This window comes from Stegodyphus dumicola, chromosome 4 (genome assembly GCF_044657685.1).
Source record: "Stegodyphus dumicola isolate Sdum_Otavi_A_Nest chromosome 4, ASM4465768v1".
NCBI classification, from domain to species: Eukaryota; Metazoa; Arthropoda; class Arachnida; order Araneae; family Eresidae; genus Stegodyphus; species Stegodyphus dumicola.
Genome location: NC_140771.1, coordinates 144,562,950 through 144,578,306, shown reverse-complemented (window position 1 = coordinate 144,578,306; position 15,357 = coordinate 144,562,950). Strand labels below are relative to the sequence as shown.

At 31.9% G+C, this 15,357-nt stretch overlaps 1 protein-coding gene across 4 annotated transcripts in view; it reads left to right on the top strand.

Moving 5' to 3' along the window:
* Positions 1-15,357, top strand: part of LOC118184286 (ATP-binding cassette sub-family C member 5-like) — a 181,276-nt gene that overhangs the window by 69,885 nt on the left and 96,034 nt on the right. For all 4 annotated transcript variants that reach the window (XM_085815584.1, XM_085815583.1, XM_035353937.2 and 1 more), the window contains one exon: positions 3,915-4,074. In XM_085815584.1, coding sequence (XP_085671710.1) covers positions 3,915-4,074 — 160 coding nt within the window. The remainder of the gene's footprint in view (positions 1-3,914; positions 4,075-15,357) is intronic.

Below are 15,357 nucleotides of genomic sequence, written 5' to 3'. Positions count from 1 at the left end.
CTTTCCTGAGTTTCTCTGCTACTGAACTAACTATGATAGCATTATGGCTGATTGACTTCTTTTCTTAATCTTAGTGGATGATTCTGTTGTTTGCAATACAGAATTCAAAGCAGATGTTACTGCAGTAACAATTTAAAAAAAAAAAAAAAAAAAAAAAAAATCGTAGTTCCTGCTTTACTGTTTCAAATCCCAGAGATCCATGAAGGAATCATGTGCATATAGAAGAATGAATGCATAATTACCTGCTGAAATGAATATAGTACCAGTAAGAACATAGTTGCAACAGGAAGGCAAATATTAGGTTTTAACAAATGTTTTCCCATCACTGCAAATACTTGTCTGTACAGTCAGAACAGTTTTTGGTATTTGAAAGAAAGACTTGCTTTAGAACACTGTGTTGTGAAATTTAAAAACAAGTATCTTTATCATTAAGATATCTAAAAAGGAATTATCTTGTTGCCAGATTAGAACCATCATTTACTTCCAGCTGTGTTGCAGAAAGTCAGGCACACTAATCATGTGTACAGCTTTAGATACTAATGTTGTATCATATGGTGCTATGAAGGTTTGGTAATGAAAGTTCAAAAATGAGGACTATGAAATTCAAGAAGCAGAGCACTGTGGCCAGTGCTGTTGTTAATGGCCCTGTGAGAATTTGCAGAAGGAGATAAATATATGACCACTGGAGAGTTTGCTAAGGAGTTAGATATTAGTACCATGTCCATTAGTCATGCTATGTATCACATAAACATGACATACAAGTTCAATCGCTGGGTGCCGCATGATCTGACTCAAGCAAATAAGGGCAGACATTTATTCGGGCTTGCATTAATCTGCTCGAACATTAATGCAAAGACAAAATTCTGGACCATATCATTACTTGTTATAAAAAATGGATTTACTTCAACAACACAGGCTGAAAAGGGAGTTGGTTTGCACCTGGTAATCTCTTTGGTAGCATCGTAAATGCAATTTGACTAACAAAAAGGTTATGTTTTGTATCTGGTGGGATTGCTGTGGTATCCACAAAGAATATCTATAAAGAGGAAAAGCCCTTGACAGTAAGGTGTACAATGAGGTGCTAGTCCGTGTTGATCAAAGAAAAACGAACTGAGTTTCTGATACCTCAAAAGCACCAATATTTTCCTTTAAAACTATACTGAAAAATAACTTTATACCGTAAAATTCTGATAATCTGCTTGTGCTTTTAATTCACATTAATTTTGATGTTCAGAAAATTTAGCATTGGAAATATAATGACAATTTTTAACATTATAGCATATTTGGGTTGAGAAAGGCAATTAATTTTATTTGTGAAATTATTTATTACTTTCTGTATACACTTAAGTGCTTATTTTGCTGTAAACAGGGATTGTAAATATGAACAAATCTTTTGTTTTAGATTAATCTTGACTTCTGAGTGTATGTTCCTCTGCTTTTTATGTTTAGTTCTGAATTTATATGGTTAACATATGCAATGATTTTACTAGTCCACAACTTTCCTGAAGTTGACTTCTAACTTAAACACTCAATGCTTAATTTCCTCAATATTTCATGCAGCAATAAAGCTTGTTTCACATATAAAGGAATAAGAAGGAATTATTCGAAATAGCATTTTTAATAATTTTTCTGCTAAAAAAATGGAAACTATATTAAAAATGGGAGAGCTAAAGAACAGACTTTTTTTTTTTAATAAATTCAAAATTTTGGTTCTCGTACTTTTATTAAATGTTTGGTAGTCGTTAGCTGTACATTGGGAAAAAAAAAAAAAAAAAAAAAAAAAGAGGATAGTTCTCTATGTTCTGTTCTGCTGGGCCGATTGACGAAATTCAAATCGAGTTTTCCATGTCTCTAAAACTCGACTTGGGATATATATTAGATTTATGTATATCATTGCTCTAACATTGCTCATTAGAGCATAACTGTATAGCATTGCTCATTAGAGCATAACTGTATAGCATTGCTCATTAGAGCATAACTGTATAGCATTGCTCATTAGAGCATAACTGTATAGCATTGCTCATTAGAGCATCTGTGAAACAAAGGAAATAAAGTTTTGAAATATATATATGTTTGAAAACTTTATTATATATATATATGTGTAATATATTTATTATTATATATATGTGTATATATATATATATATATATATATACACATAATATATATATATATATATATACATATATACACATAATGTTGATCTAGATTTTAAGTATTTTGATACAAAATCGGATTTTTTCTGGAATAATGTACCAGTTTTTTCCCATATTTCCATTCTACGACTGAAATTAGAAATGTTTGTAATTTTTGCTGAGAAATTTATGGAGAAATTTAAAAATTTATTTTACCCCATTTTTTTTTTTTTTTTTTTTTTTTTTTTTTTTTTTTTTTTTCAGTTTGAGCCAAGAAAAATTGACTTAACTTCTTAATTTATAGCAACCTATATAGCAACCTATTTTTCTTTCCTTTTTTTCATTGTCCATGAGTGGGGAAAAAGTCATCATTCATACTTTCGAATAAATTTAACCACATTTAATGTTATTATTGCTTTCAACAAGTATGCCAAATTTCAAAACTAGCCAACATATAAATTCGCGCATATATTCTGAAACTTTGAATAAAAAACGCTTAACTTTTTGCAGGTATGCTTAGAAACATCTGCTTTAAGATGATGGTAAAAATTTGATAGACTATGTTTCAAAATTTTTGATAATTTTATAAAAATTATTTTAAAATAAATCATAAAAAATGGGTGAATTTTGTTTGGAATGAATCTTAATTTTGAAATATGAAAGGATGAATCAAATAAGTTTAATAAAAAAAAGAGATGCTAATAAATATATATCAAATTCAATTAACATTTTGGAGCTAAAATTTTGAGAGCTAATTTGCTAAAAACTACTTGTGCAAATTTTGTAAATCTTGGCAGCTTGGCATAATTTGAGTCAGAGAATCGAAATATGGAAAAAAATTTGCATGCCAGTTCAGAAAAAGTCCTATTTTGTATCAAAATACCCATATGAGAACAATGATATATATAAATCTAATACATATCTTAAGTCGCTCGTTCAAGACATGAAAAACACAAGTTGAATTTCGTCAATTTCCCAGTAGAACAGGAGATATAGAGTTGTCCCCCCCCCCAGTGTGCATGTAATAGAGGCAATGGCAAAATTAGCATATGGATGAAAGCATTGCTGCGATTTTTATAAAGTGTGTATTTATTTTTTTCTTATTTAAAATCATAAAAATTAACTTTGAAAGTAATTTCACTGGTGCATATACAGTTTTTTTAATCTAAAATATTACAGTGTGTTTTGAAAAATTGTTGTACTTTAAAAAAAAAAAAATTCCATAGCGTTTCTCTTTTTTTCTCTTCATAAACCTTTTTCTCTTGTTCTGACATTTTCTCTGTATATATAATTTTAATTAAAGTAAAACATAATTACTTTATATTCAATAAATCTTGAAGATATTAAGATATGACTGTTTTTTTTTCAATAAATCTTGAAGATATTAAGATATGACTGTTTTTTTAGTTGTTTATTTGCAAACAATGCAAATGTAATATAAAAATTTAGCAAAGAAGAATGTAAGCAACTCTGAAAAAGATTTATAATTCTGTAATCCACATAGCTCTACATTCAAGTTGTATGGATGGTTGGATTTCTATTATAATTGAGTTTTATTGTATGTATCAAATTAGATTTTTATTTCTGCTTTAAATTTTAATGTTCTCTCATGATAGGCTAATTATAAGGGAAATATTGTCTTTTTCAGAGTATATTCAATAATTCGAAAGGTTCTGTCATTGCTAATTTCAGTTGTACTTCTTTCATTTTTTTACATCAAATCAAAATGTCCAAATTAAACCAAATATTGCATTATAATAACTAAAAATTTTATTTCAGGTTCTTCTTCAGCTTGAAGAAAAAGAAAATTATACTGTTGTTCCTAATCGTTTAGACATTGCTATCAATGTATCAAATGCAACTTTAACTTGGGAGCAAATGATCCCAAATATTTCTCAGCAAGGTTTGAAGTCTGAAAAAGGAGAAGTAAATTTAATAAGTAAGTGCATATTTTGTTCACTTTTTATCTGTTGCTCATACATATTTACTTGTATGTATTTTATGTTAATTGTGTGCCAGCAAAGTGAAATCTTCATGAAATTACCATTTATGGTACCAAAAGATTCCTGTTTTCTATGAAGGAGTGTAATCGTATCGAGAGTGTCAAATAGTGATATTTATTGATGGTCTAAGAATTATTTAGCACTTTCAGAGACAGTCATCAAGAAACATTCACTGTGTTTGATTTTCTTGTATTTGTTTTTCAGTCCAAATGTTATAGCAAGTCTGTGTTAGCATCCTTAATTTTCTTCTTAATTGTTTTCATGTTACATATATATATGTGTGTGTGTGTGTGAGAGAGAGAGATTAAAAAAAGTGTAAATCTGAATTCTAATTTTAATTTGCAATAGTCCCTTGATTCTTAATTTTTATTTCCCTTTTCCAGCTTAGAAATAGTACTGCATATAATAAATCCATCTGAATTGTGTTATTTTAAAATTAATGCCTTAACTCTTACGTGATGCGAATGCTTCAGCCAATAATAATTTCAAAGTGCAAATTGAAACTCAAAATACAACCAGTTACAGCCAAAAATGATTTCAAATTGAAAACTGAAACTTAAAATTAACCAGTAGAGATAAAGAACTCACTGATAGATTCTGAACTAGATTTTCATTTGGACACATGGCATTATATCTCTCACTTTTCTGGTGTCAACTCAGTTCTCACCAGCTGCTGTTTTGTACTTTGAAATTGTTATAAAAATATAAAAAAGGCACAAATGTGGTCAAGAACAGATAAGCAGATTGAAACCCATTATACTGTGTAATTTATGTTAAGAATGTGTTTCTCAAGAAATAATAATAAGAAGAAAAAAGTGTTAAATTGATCACTGTAACTGCTAACATCTTTTATGCAACAAGTTTCATCACTTCGTAAATCATGTTCTTTCCAATCAACAACTTCTGATTATTACAGATATATAAATAATGCACGACTAAATGCTAATGGAATAGAAACACATTTTTTAAAATTGTTAAAGAATCTGTGAATCAGGATAATATGGACTAATGGACCCTTGTAAATGCATTTTATTCTATTTTTCTATATTCATTAGTTTTTCTTCCATATTTCAGCCTCCTTTTTTCTCTTTTTGCCACGTAATCTATTTTCCTTAGTTTTTATTATTTTTATGAGATATTATGTGCAATTATTTGGAAAGCCTTTAATGTGTAGATTCACAAGGTGCCATACTGACAACTAGACGAAGACAACACATTAAATTTCTTCATGGACACTTGATAAGCATAAACATGTTCACATATAGAGCCGGATATAAATTTAAAAGACCTTAAGCTATTGTGATATGGGGCCCTTTATAAGTGTGTTATGCTGTATTTTAATACTATATATATACTATATTTAATTTTTTTAGTGCTGAGGCCCTAAGCTTTACCTTATATGTAAATTCTGCACTGTTCACATCTCATTTTGGGTGCTCATCGCACCTTCCACACTTTTATGTAACAGATTAAAATTTTAGAACAATGGATAAAGCAGAGCGTTGAGAACACACGTTACAAGCAGCAAGCAAAACAGGGAAAAAAGGGGTGCACAGTAGTAGCAGTGGTATTTATGGTAAAAAGTTTCTTCAATCCAATTGGACAAAAGGTGTTGCTCTGCAGTATGATTACATAAACACGAACCAGATTAATTTTCAGATGACGTACTTTAGATTCCAGTAAGGAGACATAGCCAAATTAGAATCGAGAATTTAAAGGATAAATTAAAGTTAGTAATTTTGAGCTTCATTTTTTTTTTATCTTACATATTCCCCCGCCCCTTTAAAGAGAAAAAGAGCGATAAAAAAGCCATTTTAGAAAAAAAGCATTAGAGCGTCTGTGAAACAAAGGAAATAAAGTCTTGAAATATATACAGTCAAAAGTCGTTAATTCGGACACCCATAATCCGGACCTCAAAGCTACAAACTTTCTGCTCATGTGTCGCGTTGAGGCATGCGCATAGGCGTTTACGCATGCGCGTGATACATTTACAGCTGCGAAAATGCGTGTGCGCACACGCATAATACGTTTACGCATGCGCGTTTAATGTATAACGGACTGTATAAGCTAGGCTAAAATTATCTAATTATCTATTTCAGTTAATGTTGCAGATTGCATTGTTCCTTAATCTTCGAATTGGATCCGGCTTATTATTTTTTGCAGACTGTTAGAGCAATTTTATAAAAGTAAGCTTGAACTTTCGATTATGTCAAATAGAATTTCCGATATATATTTACTATTATATAAAGGATCTACAAAGTGAAAGTATGTTTCGAAATCTGAAATCTGTTTATCAATTTCACGCTGCTCTGCAGCCAGGGGATAGGGGGAAACGTCGTGGCGCGCAATGAATTGGAAGTTGATCTGTCAGCACTATCCTTATCTTCAGGGCAGATGTTTTTATTTTATTTGGCTTATAATTCCTTACTAAATGTAGTATTTCATCTCAATGTACTCTGTCTATGATTTAAATCAAGTTCCTCGTCATTATAATTCGCTTCCGATAGTGAAGAAAGTGGCACAGAGGTTATTGAAAACGAAAAAATTTCTATTGACAAATTAGTCGGTATTCTTGACACAGCAATTATAGGACTTGAACAGCAGAACTTTGTAACTAAACAAGAAATTATGTCTGTTTAATAGAATTAAAGAGAAAGTATTATCACTTGAAACGAAGCAACTTAAACAACTTACATTGAAAGAAATGTTTAATAAAGTAAACAAATAAATATTAAGCTTTTTCTTTTGTAAATTTTGATACCTGTTAGATCATAATTGTTCTTTATTTCATAAATTACGGTTTCATATTTTTAATTTTGTAATTTCTGCATGCCATCTTACCAGATTTAAACTGATGATCTATAATCCGGAATCGCCGAAGTCCCGACGAGTCCGGATTAACAACTTTTGACTGTATATATATATATATGTATATATTTCAAAACTTTATTATATATATATGTATATGTGTGTTGATCTAGATTTTAAGTAACTTTTTAGACCTCTATTAAAAATTTCAGTCCAATTTAAAAAATTTGCAAGAAAAATTAAAAAAGTTCACAGTTTTTGAAAACCTTTGCTAGAATATCGTAATGTAATTTAAATAGTCCTTGCCTTGGAAATCTTTTTGTAAAAGCTATTGTATTCAATATAAAACCAAAACATTTTCTTGCTGTAAAGCAATGTAAAATGAACTTTTGTTAACATAGAAACATTGATAACATAGAAAACTAATAAAATACAATACAGTAACAAAATATCTCTGATAAAAATAGGCCTGTCCTCATAAAGCAAATGAGCTTAACTGCTGGTTAATAGCAGTAGAATGCTTCTATGCAATTGTTCCTTTTACCTTTCTTGAAAAATAATGTTGTAGCCTCTCATTCTGTGATTAAGTTTAAATATTTTTTTTTAATTATTATTATTTATAAATCCTGGAATGTATTACTGCAGTTCTAAAAGGCCAGTTACCTTGTATATGGAAGAGAGGCCTTTTCAAGTAACAATGTGAACAATCCTTGGCTACTAGTGCAGTTAGCACACTATTCAGCCAAAGTGGATATGTCCGGTTGACGGAGATGTTTATTTTGAAGGACTGCGGAACCTTCCAGTTTGGGAACATAAGGGATTGCAAATGAAAGTTAATAGCAGTGCAACTGTAATTTCAGCAGTATAGTCAAAAGTCATTAATTCGGACACCCATAACCCGGACATCAAAGCTAAAATCTTTCTGCGCATGCGCACGTTGATGCATGCGCATAGGCGTTTTACGCGTGTGCACAAGACATTTACATTTACAACTGCGCATATGCGTTTTCGCAAGCGCAGAATACGTTTTCGCGTGCGCTTTTAATGTATAACGGACGGTATAAGCTATAATTATGTATTTCAGTTAATGTTGATGATTGCATTGTTCCTTAATCTTCGAATTGGATTCGGCTTATTATTTTTTGCAGACTGTAAGAGCAATTTTATAAAAGTAAGCTTAAACTTTCGATTATGTCAAATAGAATTTCTGATGCTGGAGCTCCCAAAGGATCTAGAAAACGAAATTATGTTTCGATGTCCATCAAACAAAAAACGAATTGCTACAAAAAATGGATGAAGCCATATCCTTTGTTTATCTAACCGTTTCGAAATCTCTTTATCAATTTCATGCTGCTCTGCTCGGGAGGGGGGGGGGGACGTCGCGGCGCGCAATGAACTGGAAGTTGATCTGTCAGCACTATCGTTATCTTCAGGGCAGATGTTTTTATTTTATTCGGCTTATAATTCCTTACTAAATGTAGTATTTAATCTCGATGTACTCCATCTTTGATATGATTTAAATCAAATTCCTCTTCATTATAAATATCACGAATACAAATCAAATAGTTTTCTGGTTGCAATTTTCTAATTTTGGCTATGCATAAGGTATGCTTTACGCATGCGCGAGTTGAAAGAAATGTTTAATAAAGTAAACAAATAAATATTAAGGTTCTTTTTTTGTAAATTTTGATACCCTTTAGATCATAATTGCTCATTATTTTATAAATTACGGTTTCATACTTTTAATTTTATAATTTCTGCATGCCATCTTACCAGATTTAAACTGATGATCTATAATCCGAAAAAATCGATAATTCCGGAATCGCCGAAGTCCCGACGAGTCCGGATTAAAGACTTTTGACTATTACTATTATATTTATGATATAAAAAGTATTTTTGTGTTAAAATTCTTGTGTAATTAAATTTTGAAATTTGTTGTAATTATCCAAAATGAATGCAGATTGCATAGTATTTTTATAATTATGATATCATGTAAAGAGTTTTGAAAAGACTTCCATAAACAAATATGATTTTATGAACTAAAACACAGACAGATTGAAAAATTTAATACGACTCCAAAATTTTGCACAAATTTATATTTCGCAATTATTTAAATAATTATTTCAGTTTACATTTTGTGATTTGTATTTTCCAAAATTATATTTCTCTTCATTTTTTAATGCTTTAATCCTTTTTCTCTAAAAAGTTTTTTTTTGTCACAAGGTTTTTTTTTTTTTTTTTTTTTTTTTTTTTTTTATTCTCTTTGAAAGAGGGCATATGTAAAGTAAAAATTGTGTGAATCTAAATTAAGACCTAAATTAGCAATAACCCCTTAATTTTAATTTCTTCTTCCCCTCTGTATTCGAAAAATAGTAATGACCATTTCTGGGCTGCATCATTTCCATTAGTGTTATTCTAATGACTTTTACATACTGATGATGGCCCACCAGTGGCCGAGCGGTAAAGTCGCTGAACACTGGTAGTTCAGTCCGAGGTTCGAATCCCACGAACGGGCTGGCTGCATGGGCATTTTCGTGGTTTTCCCCATATGTAACGTGTATATGAGCCAGTTTCCCTTAGAAAGTCCTCCACGAAGGCACCCCTTCCCTTAGGCAGATAGCCCTAGTGTGCTTTGCCATAATTAAGTACACCAACATCATACTGATGATAAGGTAGATAATTTGGTACTTAAACAAAAATGTTTCTCTTAATGAGCCTTTATATTGGATAACTATGCACTTGCTTCCTGCAGCTTGGTCTAATTGGAATGTTGCTTGCTGCTGTGTTTTTAATGCAGAGCTATCAGAAATGTAAATGTTTTGAAAGTGGCAGGATGCCAATATCAGTTGTGGCCACAGATGCTAATTGAAATAAAAATGAATAGTTAATCTGCCTCAGCTGTTCTAAATTTGCTGTCAGTTTGGACAGAACTATCTATGCAATCAACATTCCTATGTTATTGCATCTAAAGTATGCTTCATTACATACAAATATATGTTCAGACTGCTGTTGTGTCAAAAAAGGTTACAAATTTGATTTTATAACTAAAGATAAAATCATTGTTCTAATTTATTGTGAAAAAAATAAGCTTAATATTTTAAATATCCATCAGAGGAAAAGCAAAAGTGTCAGTGTAAAATTATGGTTGCACAGTATTTAGATGCAGTTTTTAAACTTCTGACTCTTCTAACCCAAAAAGTTGTTTCTTTAAAATATATTTAAATTAAGCAAACTTTCTGAAGTATCTCATATTATTACTTTCACCACAAAATCTTTCAAGTTTTTAAAACTTAAGACTTTTTCATGACATCATGTTTTAGACTAATTTTATTTCTAAAGTCTTTGAACCCTCCTTGTTGCTTGATTTTTTTCCTCTGTCTATCTGACATTGTTTGCCTTTTTTTAATATTAGCTTGTTCTAATTTATTTTAGTGGTAAAGAAGTCATTCTAATCATTTGATTTTGGTGAAAACAAGTAGCAAAGTAAATTATACAAATGTGAATAATAAAATGGTATGCAAATGCAGCACTTAACAAGAAAATAATCTAAAAAGAGTTGACATTGAGAGAGTTAAATAATTATAATTAAAAATGTATTTACATTATATAAAAATACTTATGTATGTGCTGGTGGACTTTCATTAAAAGTTTATTATATTTTTATTAGGGTTGCTGTTCTACCTGAAAAAACAGGAAAATTAAGAGAATTTGAAAATTGACCAAAAAGTCAGGGAATTTAAATATTTTAGTCAAAATCTGGAAAAGTCGAATTTTAGATGGCAATCCTCAAAAAAGCTATTTTCACACCAACGTTGAGAAGTGATCACTTTCTTGGCGAATTATGTATCACGTGAGCATTATTCGGACAGTTGGTATAGAGCCAAAAGGCAAAGCGAGTTTCCAGCATCTTTTAGTTTCCAGTAACCTCGAGAATCCAGAGATTCGCAAGCCCATGTGCAGTCCATGTTGAATGAAATTAATTTCTCCCATTCATGTATAAAACAAAATCTTCTAAACCTTTTCTTCTTTCTTAAGTGATTTATTTCTCATTTTGGAAAGAAATAATAAAAAAAAATAATAATAATCAGTCATCTAGGCCAGTGGTGCGCAAATTAGGGGTCGCAACCCCTGTGGGGGTCATCAGAAGTTTTTTGGGGGTCGCCAAATTTTTATGAAATGCATTATGCCTGCATGCTGCATACCATACAGTGTATATATAAAGAGTGAAGCGCCGTCACTCACTGTTTAATTTCAATTTCATGCTGTCCGCTCTTTCTTTGACCGTAATGTGTAATGTATGTAAAGTGTGAAGACGCAAGTTTAACCTCCGGTAGATAGTGCCCTCTTCGCGGTAATTCGCCATTTTTACTGAAAAGCGCCTATTTGACTAGACGTTAACTGCAAGGAAAGGGGAAAAATTCGCTCCCGTGATCAGCCAATCAGATGGCGAGGTACACGGTGTATCTGATAGTCAGAGTGAAGACATGAAGTTGTAGCATGTAGCAGATGGCCAGCAATTGCTTTAGTTTATCCTCGAGTTTTATCATGTGACGTTGTGTAATTATGATTTTTTATATTTTTATCGGGCTTTGCTACTCTTTGTTATCAGGTATGTACTATCATTAGAGAAAGACCTCTGTTAATTTTATTGAATTTCTCAAATAAAAAATGATAAAATTTTATATATTATTTGTTTTAGTTTAAATAATTTAACCAATATCTTCATAAGGGATAAATGGGTAATACATACACCAGGTACGTCTTCAGCTAACAAACGAACAAATACTGATGAGGAGTCGCAAAATACTGAACTAAATGCCCGATCTAAAAAAATAAGAAAATACAATGAGGAATTTATTAAGTATGGTTTTATATTTTGTGTTGTTGATGATGAAGAACGCCCGATATGTGTGATTTGCAACAAAAAATTAGCAAATGAGAGCATGAAACCAGCTAAATTAAAAAGGCACTTGGAAACTAAACATAAAGAACTTCAAAATAAACATGCTTATTTTTTTCAAAGACGAGCTGAAAATCTGAAAATTCAAAGTGCACATTTAAAGAAATTTACAACAATACCTCAGAAAGCATTACGAGCTTCTTTAGAAGTTTCTTACCTAATAGGAAAAACAATGAAACCCCATACAATTGGAGAATTCCTTATCCTTCTGGCAGCAACTATGATGACATCAATTATGCATGGCAATATGGAAATCAACTAAAAACAATACCATTATCAAGAGATACCGTGTCTCGGCGGATTTCCAAAATTTCACGAAATATCGAGTCAGAAGTCATAAAACGCATACAAAATTCATCTGTATTTGCTTTACAAGTGGACGAGACTACCGATATTACTCAAATGTCACAACTAATTATTTACATTAGGTTTATTTTTAATGAAGATATAACAGAAACGTTTTTATGTTGCAAAAGTTTGGAAGGCGAAGTAATAAATTAATATTTTGAAACAAAGTCCCTTACCTGGGCAAACTGTGTTGCGGTTTGTACTGATGGTGCTGCAGCATTAACAGTTTCGAATAAAGGGCTCAGAGGCTTAATTCAGAAGGTGGCACCTCATATGGTATTTAATCACTGTATGATTCATCGGAAAGCTCTTGTTGCAAAAGATATGGATGAAGAGTTGCACAACATATTACAAGACGTTGTTAGTTCAATTAACTACATTAAATGCAACAGCCACAACAACCGTCTAATTTCAATACTTTGCAATGAGATGGGTTCAACGTGTGAGAGATTACTGTTACACACGGAAGTCAGATGGCTTTCACGTGGGAAAATCTACGACGGATATTTGATTTGAGAAATGAAGTGTACATGTTTTTAATCGAAAAGAAACATAGATTGGCAAGTTATTATATCAATGAAGTTTGGCTAGGGAAGCTGAGCTATTTAGTTGATATTTTCGAAAAACTAAATTTGAGCTTGCAGGGTGAGAATTCAACTATCATAACTTCAGCCAGTAAAATTCAAGCTTTTAAGAATAAGCTTAATCTCTGGCAAACGGAACTGAATAAAAACAACACCGAAATGTTCCCTTGCTTTAATGATTTTATCAAGGAAAATAATATAGATATATTTACATTTAAAAATATCATTTCCAATCACATTGAAAAGTTAAATGAAAATTTTTCGAGGATTTTCCTGAAAACGATCTTGGTTGGATTCGTGATCCATTTTCCTGTAACATATGCAGTTCAACTCTTCAAATTAGTGAGAAAGAGCAATTGATAGATCTAATTAGTGATTATACTCTTCGAAATCAATTTAAGACTCAGCCTTGCCAAAAATTTTGGCTATCTGTGGAAAAACAATATCCCTTTTTATGCAAGAATGCCAGCAGAGTGTTAATACAATTTGCATCAACGTATTTATGTGAAACTGGATTTAGCAAACTAGTTTCAATAAAAACTAAATACCGCTCGCGTTTAAACCCTGAAGATGATATGCGAATTGCAATTAGCAACATACAACCAAACATCGATGAGATAATTAGAAACTTGCAGCCACGTACATCTCATTAAAGGGCAATTTACTGATTTTTGTGTTATACAAAAAGTATTTTCTTAAAATTATAAATAAAATTAATACGAGTCAGATATGATGATGTTTTTATTCGATGAAACAAAAGAAATGCGTGAAATATACATCGTATTTATGAACATTTATCTCTAGGGGTCGCCAAAAATTTTCTCTCTACAACAGGGGTCGCATTCAAAAAAAGTTTGCGTACCACTGATCTAGGCTAATCATTTAATATATCTATATTCACCCAAATACCATTTATTTTTTAATTCACTTTTTAATCTTTAAGTAATTAACTTTATTCATATCATTTAATGTGGCTTCTTTCTTTTAAGTTTATTTGTTCTTGGTTAATAATACTTTTAAATTGCAGACCATTTTCTGTGGCATACTTGTGAAACTAATTTTAGCATTATGATGACATACTATCATAAAATTTAGTGCACATGTTTTTTACTTGTGTATTCTTCTAAATAAATATAAAATACTTGAATTTATTTTAGAATATATTAATTAGGTTTCTTTCTTCCTTTAGCTGCAAAATATTTGCAGAAAAGACAATTTTAATCCCGATTGAGCAGATACTAATCTCAATCCTCAGTGGAGAAAACAACTCCTATTATAGTTATTACAGTAATGCTTTAGGAATTACATATATACTGCTGACCATTAAATTTGCAACACCATGAAGGAAAGCAAATACAAAAAAAGATATTTAATGTACAGAAACAGTATGGTATGAAGACAAAATGATTAAATTTGTAAGCAGTTTGGAGGTTACAAGGGTGCTAAATTAGTAGAAGCAGCTGCCACCCCTGGCAACTAAAATGGTCCTTACCTGGTTAGTCTGGAGTCAAACTGGGCTTGGATGACAGAAATGGGCAACTCATTCCATGCTGCTTCAAGTCTATGCCACACTTCATCATTAGCTGGAGATGGATGGTGGGCCACTCTCTCAGCAACCAATGACCAGATGTTTTCAGTGGGTGGCAGATCTGGAGACCATGCAGACCAGGGCAGCAATAAAATATTCTATTCAGGAATGTCTATGTGTTATCTATGCTTAACTATGTTATGTCGCTATACTATGTCCACCTGTTGTGTAAGTTACATTGCATTGTGTGTTTAATGTTGTAAATATGTTATGTTGCTATATTCTATACTATGTCACGTCGAAATGCTATGCCATGTCGAGCTATGTTATATTGCCATGCAATGTCTACCTGTCGTGTAGGTAATGCAGCGATAGGTATTTTATGTTGTAAACATGTTATGCTCTAGAGGGAGTGGCTCCCGAACTGTATCCGATTAGTCTTTGAAAACCATCCGCGTGTCAGGCCCTGCTGTCACATGTGTATTGATGAAGGCCTGAACAAGACGTGCAACATGTGGTCTTATATTTTCTTGTTGAAAGATGGTGTTTGGCAGGCCTTGAAGATAGGACACAACCAGTGGACCTAAGATGTGAGAAATGTACCGATTTGCTTTCAAATTACTGTTGATTTGAACTAGAGATGTGCATATCATGTACCCAATGGTTGCCCAAACCTTCACACCAAGTGCAGGGCCCCTGTGCTGATACCAAATGCATGCAAGTGACATGTGGTCTCCTCGGAGCCTCTAGACACATATGTGGCCACCAGAATACTGCACGTAAAACCAGGACTCATCTGAAAAGGCAACATTGTACCACACCTGTATCCAACTTTGTCGTTAGGCGCTCCTGGGTCGCCATCTCTCTCTATACTGCATTGTCAAGGGAAGCTGATGTAATGATCGCCGTGCTGATAGTCCACACCGCTGCAAAATTGACGTGCCTTACCAGTGGATACTGGGCGTGCTGCAAACATTTCCTGACTAATGGT